Source organism: Perna viridis, chromosome 2 (assembly GCF_037379345.1).
Source record: "Perna viridis isolate PV_CMFRI_1.1 ecotype Kerala chromosome 2, ASM3737934v1, whole genome shotgun sequence".
Lineage (NCBI taxonomy): Eukaryota > Metazoa > Mollusca > Bivalvia > Mytilida > Mytilidae > Perna > Perna viridis.
Window position 1 is genome coordinate 21,174,881 of NC_142446.1, and position 12,239 is coordinate 21,187,119.

General features: G+C 32.1%; 1 protein-coding gene across 1 annotated transcript in view; it reads left to right on the plus strand.

Annotated features, from left to right (window-relative positions):
* The first annotated feature begins 89 nt into the window (after positions 1-89).
* The window catches only part of LOC148624033 (apoptosis-resistant E3 ubiquitin protein ligase 1-like), a 33,039-nt gene continuing 20,889 nt past the window's right edge, over positions 90-12,239 (plus strand). The window contains exons 1-3 of the mRNA XM_088566453.1: positions 90-428; positions 3,652-3,826; positions 4,342-4,559. Of these exons, the coding sequence (XP_088422579.1) occupies positions 152-428; positions 3,652-3,826; positions 4,342-4,559 (670 nt within the window). The 5' untranslated portion in view covers positions 90-151. The remainder of the gene's footprint in view (positions 429-3,651; positions 3,827-4,341; positions 4,560-12,239) is intronic.

A 12,239-nucleotide genomic window follows, 5' to 3' on the forward strand; every position in this document is an offset into this window, starting at 1 on the left:
TGTATTTTCTTATCCTTACATAAAGGATTCCGATATTCAATATTCTTAGTCGTAGCAATGTTTTAAACCACTATAAAAATAGCGATAGAAAGATAAGCTGGATTTACTCTGAGCGGATTTATTCTCAGTTTTCCTAAAATGAAAGTAAAAAATGTTGCTGCATTTATTAGAAAGCACAATAACTGCAGTCACATCCATAATTTATGTTTTGTTTCTAGGATTTATTTCACTTCCTTATGCATGGACGAAGTTATCTTTTGAGGCCCGGTTTCGTGTTGTTGCCCTTATTGTTGTTACTTTTCTTATAACTTGTCTTGTTTGGAAAAGCGGAGGAGGACATAGTGTTCTTCTGTATGAAGATCAGTCAGTTTTGACTTGGTTGAAGGAAAATGAATATCAGGATAATTTGTCGATATTTGTGAAAAATGGTGAGATATTGCATTGATATTATAATATATAATATATTTCCTCAGTCTCAGAACCATACTCTACACATGTACTTTATAATATGGAGTAGTCATTGCCTAAATCTGCAAGCAACATGAACTTTACCATACATGTACATGGACCATCTGTGTGAGATTCGTAAAAATAGTAAAGGACATTAAAAACACTTTTGGCTCATAGGGATGGTGATCAGATGAGAATTTTGTTTCGCAAGTGCAATATTTTTTTTACATTTCAGCAGCAAGTGAAATCAATATTTTTATTTGAAAATCTGCCTTGTTAAATAATGGGATAAATGTTTTTTTTTCTTCAGTGAATGAGTAAAGAAATGTTTTTTTCCAAAATCCCAGCCCCATCTCCTATTCACCTTGCTTTCAATGTGGTTGATAACTGTAGGACCTCGCCATATTTTAATTTTCAACCCTTAAGAGCATTTCTAGCAACATCCTTTTCAGTTTTAGCAAGTAAGATCAATTTAAAAAGGAAAATAATTGCCTTTCCTATCTTAGAAAAGCTATTCTTCAATTTGGATAATATAATCAATTATCTTTTTTTCCCAACACGGGGTTAGGTTCTTGATGACAGCAACAGTGGAACAGCAGAGGTACACATAAGTACATCCCATGTTTTTCCGGAACTTTTTTAAAAAGACATCATATTCATTTCTATAAATTTCTATTAATAAGTAAAAAAAAATAGAATAGACTCAATACTGTAAGAAAAAATTAAGTTATTTTTACTGAAATGTTATCTTAACCTTTATATCTTGATTTGTTTGATGTAAGGAAGCAATGAATTTTCTCCGCATGGACAGTTATTATTTGTTTCTTCCGGGACATGACTTTTTTTCATTAGTATACTGGGAAACCTTAAGGGAAATTAAGTTAATACATGTAATAACTGTAGAGCTCACATCACTTTGTGGTGCTCACTATTAATATGAGGTAGGCATTTTCCTTAAGTGCTAAAGAAGCATTTAGTATGTTCCCTTTAAAGTAAAATAAACATAATGTCATTTACCATTTTTGCTGAATTTGTTTTGGAATAATTTCATCTTTTGAAGCTGGCAAAAGCTATTCCAAATATTTGTAATCTAAACAGTCTAAAGCTGAAAATAAGTTTTTTTGATAACGTCTGAGGAGTTTCAATCAAATATATTTGGGTCTTTGAAATATTTTATCTAGCAGGTGTTTTGACTACAATTCTAAATTCTAAGCTTCAGTAGATATACCGGTAGATGTAGCATTTTCTTTGACGAAAGTTTCTGAAGTGGTCATTATGAAAAAAAAAAAAATTAGACAAGTTTCTATACATTGAAGACTATTAAACCAGATGTACATTTGTAACTACCATGATCTTTAATTGCAACAATAAAAGGTAAACTTTACTGTTTGATTGCCTTTGATAGAAGGTGGATGCAAGAGACTATTGATTGTTTTATTTTGATTAGTCAATTTTAACATCTGGTCATATAATGGTATGATGCTGTTATTTGTGGATCTTTTACAAGGTTCCAAACCACAAAAGCAAGGTTGATATTGATTTTTGGGGTTATGGCCTAACTGGTTGGAAATTTATAGCCAAAAAGGGACCACAACAAAGAATTTCATGAAAATAATTCATAGACTTTCAAATAAAAAAAAAAAACATTCAAGTTCCATAATTACATAATATGCTATAAAGTGAGGATTGTTATTTTATACTTGGTCAAGCAAGATGTTGAGCAGAAGCATTTTTCTTGGCTGTTTCCTTGCTAAAGACAATGTCTGATGGGTTCATGTCAATGGATGAGTGCAAGTGATGTGGGTCTGTCTTTGCTCATTGTGCTTCTAAAATTAGTCTTGTGAAGTCTCTAAGTACTGTTTGCAGCTGTCACAGAACTCTGTTATGGAGATGAATTGTAGTGAATAACAAAGTTCAATTTATTTTAAAATAACAGGCTAACCAACTAAACTCTTCCACCAAATGGTAAAGAAAGGAATTTAAGTAAACTGTACACATTTGTAGACATTTTTCATAAGTTCTTTCTTTTCAGTGTCAATAAGTCTATAGTACAATTTTAATGAAAAGACAAGTGTCAAATCAAAGCCTTGGAATACTGTCATCTTCAGTTTTTGACATTTCTTGTATATTTAGAATTTCAGCAGAATGTGACTTTAGAATTAAAAGAAGAAGAAAAAATATTTACAAATTGATTGGACTCATGGCATAACTTCTAAGACATAATACATACATAGTATGTATGATACATGTACATGTACATTTTTTTTTTGTATTTGTTTTTAACATGCATTTGTTAAAACATTTCACTTTTAAATTGTACATGTGTATGTATTGAATTACATTGTATCACTAAATTGGAATAATAGATACATGTAAATGGCAATTCATGTGTCACTTAGGCCTCACTTACCACTTCTAATGCTTCATTTATTTTATGCATGTATTACTAATTTTGAATTTCTTTGACTGCTTTCATTCTGATCAGAATCTTGTCAAATATTTAACCACATTCCAAATAAAGAGCTGTATCAAGTTTAAATGTTGTGTCCATACTTGTCTCAACTGTTCACCTCTGTGATCACAGCAAGCTGCACTCTGTAAAAAGAAGGACATACATGTATGATTAACTTTTTGTTCCACTTTATGGATGAAGATGGCCGCCAGGGGCATTGATTGTTCTGAATGGCAAATTTTCGAAGATTTATATGACTGAAAGTACCAGAGTCTGTGTTTTGAAATTTCATAGGGTTGTTGACCAATAAACAGTCCTCTGCAAATGGTGGACTTCCTGTGTGGCTCAGGTGGCAAAGTGGAACTACCCAGCATTTCTTTTAACAAAGTAGAAAACCTCATATGCACTAGGCAGAAGAGTCTGCCTCAAAATTGCCATGGAAATTCTGTGAATAAACACATATTGCCTTTCATCTCTGCTAAGTCTCTCTAGTAAGTCAGTAGTAACCGAACGCCGCAACTTTGACAAATATGATAGATTTTTTTTCATTTTCACATTCAATTTACGAATTATTTATTTATGAAAAATAAGTTGTGTACACTGCAATACACAGGTGAGCAATTAATTTTTGTCTTTGTTGAATGAGGTTCATGACAGATCCATAGTTTATAGTTATTTTAAATCGGGTACATGTAAAAGAGATATTACAGATAAAGCCACTTTGATTGATGTAAAATTGTGTATTACAGGTGATGAACTTAAGGATCTCTCTGAATTAGATATAACTGATGTGGAAAATTTGAGTGATCTTCCTACGGATGTTAAAAGTCGGCTCAAAAAGGCAGTTTCGGCTGCAAAGGATAAGAAACTGCTTAATCTGTGGCTGCATGCTGAATACAACATCCCTCAAATTGTCATTCATAGGTAATTGTATATCTAATGTTTTATTTTTGTGAATAGATCAAGCACTTCTATTTACCTTATGTGTACATTATTTTGTTTTTTTTAAAAAACAATATATGCCAAATTAGATAACACCTTACAGTCTAAAATTATTATGATAAAGGTACAATTATGAAATATTTAAGATATACCTTTACATTGTACTTCTTTCTAATACAAAATTGTCATGACAGTGTCAAGATGGCTAGATGCCCCTCCCCGAATAAACAACAATGACAATAAAATTGGTCAATGGATACAATCAAATTGAATTTACTCTTCATGGCTCGGCAACATCAGTTTCTTCTTTTATATCTGCAAATTCTTTTATCGTGATTTTGAACAAGCACTTGCATTTGGATCTGCCAACCCTACAGCTGTATCATTTACCTTTAATAGTTAAATGGGAGCAAATACTGAAACTTTCGATGTTCTGTGAAATTCACATCAAATTTATACATGCACTTAATTTAAACCCTGTTTTCCTTTACTTACAGGTTAAACAAAATTGATGTTATCTCTTTGAAGACATTGATCTTGTTATCCCCTGACCAAGTTCAGTATGACCTGGTAGGAAATGACATGAATGTCTATTCAATGCTTCTGAAAGCTATTAAAGCTGCTGAATCTGCCAAACCAGATGTGAAAATGCTAAGATTTTACAAAAATGAGGTGGATCAAGGCCATTCATCCTGGTTTAAACTATTTATCAGTTGTAAGTAAGAATTGTATTGAACTTTTGGGTTCTTATTGACCTAGAAATATACATTAAAATCCTCTAAAATCAAACCAATTCCTTGCCATTATGATCTGCAGGCATTTTGTTTCCTTTTAAACCTGTCTTAACCAAGCATTTACCAACACCGATTATTTATTATGCAAGCACCTCCTCTTCTGCTGACTTTCTTTACAGTGTCATTCTTAGATACATGTACATGTACTGGTATGTGTTTTATAATCATGGAACTAAATTTTATCATGTTAGGTTATTGTACAGTGAATGTATCTGTAGATTTAAATAAGCTTTTCCTTTATCAGCTTAAATGAGTTAAATATCCACACAAGTTTATGCTATCACACTTCCATTTCTTTTTGTAATTGATACGAAATGGCAGCTGTACCTACAGATAAAGGCTGGAAGAGAACTTCCAACTAGAGCCAGTGGAAGGACTTTGTTTAACGTTTGGTTTTTACTGGATTGGATCTGCAGACTGGAGTCCAAGCTCAGAGCCCAGACACTGGTCTGGGTTGGCTAAATATTACTTTACCACTTGGTATGATATATCATGGCACCATATTCAGGAATTATAGTTGACCAAAAGCCGGGATGTATGAAGATTTAAAAGCAAGAGTATGAAAAGCCAGAGCAGCTTTTATACAGCTCAAGAACATCTGGACAGACATATATAGAAGCAGCTTTTTGGCAGCCTTTACCCCAGAAGGGATGAAAGGCCAGTTTGCAGATTATAAATCAAAAATGCCATCAACAATGTCCATGAAACTTTGATGCATTGTTATAGACCATAGAGGGTTTTTGTAGACCTATACAGAATTCATTATTGATGTATTAAAAAAAAACATTTCTGTCTGTTTGCCAAAATACAAGTGCAGCACTAGCTCATTACTAAAGAAACATTGAAGGACCTGAGTAGTGAAATGCTGAAATTCTGTAAAAAACTGAGTTTTCAATTAGAAAAATACAGATACTAAAATAGTTCAGTTTTCAAGCTTTTGAATGAGTGTATGGTTTGTAGTTGTCATATGCCCACAACAAATTTGTGGTTCTATAAGGCTAAAAACCACTAATTCCACTTCCCATAGGCTTCTATGCTAATTTCACAATATTCGATGGCTTCTCTGGACTTTACCTTAACTTTAACCTGCAGAGGACTATATATCAGCATGATTCTACATATGTCAGCTCACAATCCTCAGAATGGCATGTGGGGTTAGCAGACTTGCAGTGCAGTACTGGTCACCGGAAGTGAAATGTCTATAAATAGCATGGGAAATCCCAGTGTTTTCACAAGATAGGGGTATATTTAGAAATCATTATGGAGATTAGGCTTCACATCACAAGAAGCAAAATGCACCTATAAAATGTACAGAAATGTTTTTCCTTTCAGAAACTGTTTAAATTTTTTAAATGAGATGAGAACTTTTTTCACAGCACTATGAGGAACAGGGGTCATTTCTGCGTAGGACTATTTTTGCGTACGTTCCAAATGCTCATTGGTTGAATTAGTGGTCTGTAACCTATAATGGTATCATGCTGTAATCATTGCTGTATTGTCTTTGGTAGACATTTCATGTCCAGACAATAATTTAGTATAATTGTATAGAATTTTAGAAAATTATACCACATGGTATAAAAAGGCTCAAAAGGTAGCCTGGTATTTTTTTAGGGGTTGTGACTTAAAACACCTAGGAATCAGAAGCCAAATATTGGACCAGAAACATGCATCTTTCATATGATCTAATAATATCTTGACTATAAGTGAATGAATCTTTGTAATTATGCCATACCACCAAAGGATGGCTTGGCTTGAATTTTGGGGGTATGCTTATTGAGGAAGAAGGGGTTAAAAAGGGGCCTCTTTGATTCTGGTCAAATTCTTTTCCTGTGTCAAATATTTAAGATAGATCATACCTAATATTTCTAGTATATAGATTTTCCTAGTTTTTCTCAACCTTGAATGAACATACTTTAGAATTTAATGTTAAAAACATAGATCATCAAATTTGTTTTCGAGATAATTGGACTCAACAAAATGGCAAATTTTTCACATTTTATGATTCTGCAAGGAATTTTCACAATTTCACACTCTTAAAAAGACTGGTTTAAAGAATATCTGTAAAATATGTCTAAAGATCACTTATCTAATATTCTTGTACATTTCAAAAAGAAATTAGGGGGTCACTGATCTCTTTTTCTTGTAATATGAACAAGATTGTAATTCCCATTCATTACATTTCTATAGAACATTTTCCACCCAGTTATCTCCCATTGGAAGAACTTAACTGCCATATATCTCCCCTTGAAAGAGACTTTTTACAATCAATGTTTGTAATTTTACCATACTAATTTTTATGACAAAAATTCATTAAAAATAATTTAAACAGATTATTATTACATCTGCAAAAAAGTTATCATGTAATGGTATTACCCTGTCCTCCTTGAATAAAACTTATGCAATCTTTTAGAAATTTTAACTCATTTTCCCTAATGACATGGTAGAGGGCCCTGTTGTTTTTGGAGGGTTTTGTCATATCCCTTTTGAAAATAAGAGCTAAAATTGGGAAACATGTGTTATCATTAGAGTTGACAGAAAATATGTGTTGTTAATCTGATTTTGATGATTTAGATGCCAATGTGTTTCTTTTTAAATTCTGTTAAAAATTATTGTTACAGGGTAGACTTATCATACACAGTTTTGGAATTAAAGGGGAAAGAATTTGGGCCATGCCAGAAAAAAATCTTTTATTTATTTTTTGTCAGATTTAATTTCTTTTATCGGATTCCTTTTAAACCCCTTCCAGCAGTTTATAATCAGATTTCTGATATCTTTTTTGATTTTTAAGTTACAAGGGGCAAAGGGGTGACTCCCACAAAGATCGACTTTTTATATGGCCACACAAATTTTTTTTAGACATTTATTGGTGTCACCTACTGTCGTAGTTGTTCTCTGTGTTATTGTCTTATGCATCTGTTAACTTTACTTAATTTATGAAAACTTGAATAAAACTTGTTCAATCTTTTTGAAATTTAAAAACATTTTTTTATAAAAATTGGGTAAAAATGGGTTTGCCCCACTCCATTTGGAAATAAGGAGCAAATTGAGGGGAAATGGGTGTTATCATTAGAATAGATAAGAAAAGCTTATTGTTGATCTGATTTTCATGAATCAGATGTCATTTTAATCCTTTTGAGATTCTGTTTTTTAATTTCGGTACCTACTTGTTAGGCTTATCTTTGACTGTTATGGAGTTAAAAAAGGTAAAAAATTGGGCCTAGCCCAAACAAATCAACAATTTTCATATTGTTAGTCCAATATCCAAATTTTAAAATAGATTCCTTATGAAAATCCCTGCATATTTCAACCAGATTACAGATATCTCTTATGATTATTGAGTGATAAGTGGTCAAAGGGCCTTAAAAATATGACTTCTTTATTTCTGGTTGAATTTTTTTTTTTAATTACAAATTTTGTGCTTTATTGTGCCCAAACCAGTTGTTTTGCCCATAATGAACTGTAAGTCCCTAGCTCCACAAAGCTCTTAGTTAGTTAATGTATCTTCCAGAAGCAAAATTTTGGGGTACACTGTATATCACATTGTCTGTTTGTCTATGTAATATTATAAGTATTTATGTTATTTGACTACTTCCATTGTGATCAACACCAAGTATCCTGTATAAGACATTTAATCTTATAACCTCCATTCAAAGAGTAATCAAGGGAACCAAGGTTATAGCAGTAATCAAAAGAATGTAATCCAGGGACAAAGACCAGACATGGAAAACAGACACACACAATAAAGAACATAAGGCAACCAAAACCACACACACAAAGCAACAAAAGCAAATGAGCAACTCGGACTCCACCAAAAACTGGGAGCATGGACCAGGTGCACCGGTAGGGTAAGTGTCCTCTGCTTTTCTAGAAACACCCGCCGAGTTGCTCATAAAAAGATAAGTCCAGGGTAGACAAACGAGGAAAGGAAAACTAGACCGGTTGAATAAATCAGTTTTCATGGTGCTGATGGATGCACCATAACGATCCACGAGTTCATGATGACGACCATAAAACTTCTATAGTGATGACTTCAATCTTGTAGCAACATAACCATGTTCCAGAAGCCTATTTGTTAGAGTTCTAGTGCGATACAAAATGTCTGCGTAGTTTCGGCAAGCTCTGGCATAACGTATGAATTGTGATATGAACACTCCATATGCAGGAGCCAAAGGGATGTTGCCACAGATGAAAGGAAAGTTGACAATTCTGAATGAAAAGTCATCTCGTTTGTCATAAAGTTTGGTCAATAGTTTTCCTTTACCATCGATTTCTAAGTGTAGGTCAAGATATGAGGCTGACTTCACAGTGTCTGTAGTATCCTTTATCTCAAGTTCTTTTGGGTAGATGTGATGTATCAAATTCCCAAAATTAGGATTGTTTAAAGATAATATGTCATCTATATAGCGGAAACTGAGATTGAAGGATCTAGCCAAACGATATTCTTTCTTTGGGATCAGATCAACTATAAAGTCAGCCTCATAAGAGTGAAGGAATAGGTCAGCAAGTAAAGGAGCACAATTTGTTCCCATTGGAATGCCAACCGTTTGTTGAAAAACACGTCCACCACACTGGACAAAATGTTGTCTATTAAAAATTCCAGCATTTTATAAACATCTTCCTCTGTATATTTGGAAGATGATTTGGAATTATTTCTTACAAAGTATGAGGAATCTCCACCAAGCACTATATATTTGTATCTAGGTGTACCATCTTTTTTGGAAAAACAACGATGTATAATGTTTTTAAGTCGGGATATTAACTGAGTATGGGGAATAGAAGTTTACAGTGTAGAAAAATCATAGGTTTTAATGCTATTAAAGCTGTATCAAATTGTTATAAGATTAAATGTCTCATTAAATAAAATTAAATGATTCAAGCTTGAATGCTGTGTCCATATTTTCCCAGCTAACCAGGGTATAACCTCTGTGGGTGTAATAAGCATTTATTGTGTCCTGTTTCCAAATTACTAAACAATAGTGTCCAAAGGTTCCACAGTTAAACAGTTTAAAGAAAAAAAAAAATTCTCAGATTCCTTAATTTGTGAAGTATTTACATAATTGATTTATAAGTAGATCCACAGCCCAAATAAAGTTTTCTTTGATTTCTTGAGGTTTATACAATATGTTATTTCTAAGTTTTTCTTTTTGTTTTTATTTTTCATTTTGAATTTTAGCTCACTTGGCTTAAAAGGCCATGTGAGCTTTTTTCATCACTTGGTTTCCCTCGTGAGCTTTGTCCATCAGTAACTTTTCTTTAAAAATCTTCTCCTCTGAAACCACTGAACAGAATTCGGTAAAACTTGGTGACAATCATTCTTGACATGTTTACTCCCAAAATTACATTCGTTGTGATCCCTCACCAAAAAAACATTGATGCTGTTACTTAAAAAAGAACATAAAGGGTGTTACTGTAAATTTTTTTTATATCTTAAAAACCAGAACAGATAGAAGAAATTTGATGCATCTTGGGCTCTTTGGCTCGAAGAGATTTATGTTCCTTAAAAATTTCAAGATAATCGATTCACTAATTTTGGAGTTATTACCCTTTTTATGTTAATTTTACCTTTTTTGGCAGTTTTTGCCCATTATTTTAAATTTTAAAAATGAAAGCAGATTGATGATTATTGTAAATTGATAAAATGTTCAGTTTTTCGATATCTATTATTAGAAATATCTGTTGACCCTTCTTGCAGTTATGGGCCTTGAAAGTGTCATTTCACCATTTTCCCTGTTTTTGCTTGTTGTTAACAAAACAATAGCAAATTGATAATTAATGTTAATTTAAACAATATATATGTAAAAGTATGTGAAAATTTATGATTGGTGCAAATTTAGGAAATATTTGTTGATTGCATTTATTAACAATTTTTGCTCTTTTAGTATATTATTCAGTTAACATAAGTAGAATCATGATTAATGTTCAGTATCATGACAAATATCATCTGTGCAAAATTGTTTGACCATATTTAGGTTTTGGATGTATTCAACTTTTTTAAGCTATTAAACACGGTGAGCTATTCAGTCTCTTTAGAGCCATTTGTTGGCTTTGTATTCAATTTGCCCAGGTTGAGGGCCAAAATGAAGCTTTGTTTCAATTCATTAAAATTGAATGTTTAAAGTTTGTTGTTTATCCGGAACTAACTTTGTATTTAAGTTTTCAATTTTGGGCCAGAATTGGTAAAAGTCAAATTATTTCTTCTATGTCAACATTGAATTGAATATCAACTTTCACCAAATTGAGGATTTTTTTAAGCAATAAGCTAGTCTCCTTTGAATTTTGCCAGTAGCTTATGCCAGTTAGTTTTTAGTTATTGCCCTTGAAAGATTAATTTGATTAATTTTTTGCAATGATTTTTTTCTAACCATTTTATTTTTGTATCCATTTATTGTGGGAATCATATTGCACATTGCTCCACTTTTTATTTGAGAATTGCAAGGAAAATTTAAAAGATGATATTACTGTATTTCCATGCTTTTAAATGTCTGTTTTTGTTAAAGTTTTAGCAACATTTAAAATTCTACAGATAAGGATTTAAATATGCCCATGGAGATGGTATATGTACTAAAGCATAGTAATAATCATTATTGTAAACAGAGTATGCTCCTATTATAAGACTATATAATTAATGAATGACTTGATATTCCTTATAAATATAAGTCTGCCTGTTCTACAGAAGCATCCTGTTGTTTTCATTAGCTAATATTGTGTTTATTGATTTTACTTGAACTCAAGGGAATCAAAGAATTGCATATGCATTAATCACCCCTTACTTGTTAAATCATTCGTACAATTAATGTTACTCACATTGATCCCATTTTGTAAATGAAAGCCAAAAGTGGTTTATCAAAAGGAACCATACCATAATATTCATAATAGCATATTAATTTGATTGCAATATCAAATTCTACTGTAAATACATGAAATATTTACTAAAGAGAGGTGTTACATATAGATCACATCCATCCTGTAATATCTTTGGTAATTGAATTCATCTCTCTTTTGGATTGTTCTGATCAATATAAACAAGAAAATCCCTATTCCTTACATGATGGCCTGAAGGTATGTTTGCTTTTAATTTGCATACAGCTATTTATTTTGTTTTGTTCATTATTTTTGCTTCTTATTGTTTTTATATTACCAATATTAAGAAATGGCTTGAGTTTTGAAAGTAACATTTCCTTCAATACTGATCAAGTATTCAATACTGCAACTAAATTTTACAGCCACTTAAAATTTGAATTATACAATTTTAGTAAAAGGTCTCATACCATGTTTACCAATTTCCATCTGCTGAACCTCTACATATATATAGCATACACATATCTTGTTTAGTCGGTGGACCTGACTTTTCAATTTGCAATTTCTATTACATTTAAATTTGTATAATTTATATTACATTTATAATTTGTACCACCCTGTCTGTCCGTCCATCTGTCCTTATTTCTTGTAAGTGCAACTCCTCTTAAACTGCTCAAGGGATTTTGATGAAATTTATAGGAAAGTTGAGTAACATGTGTAGATGTGCTTGGAGGAATATTGTGACTCCCAGAGGACTCCAAAGGATGATAATCCAAATTAAGGGTCTTACATGTTAAAAGCTT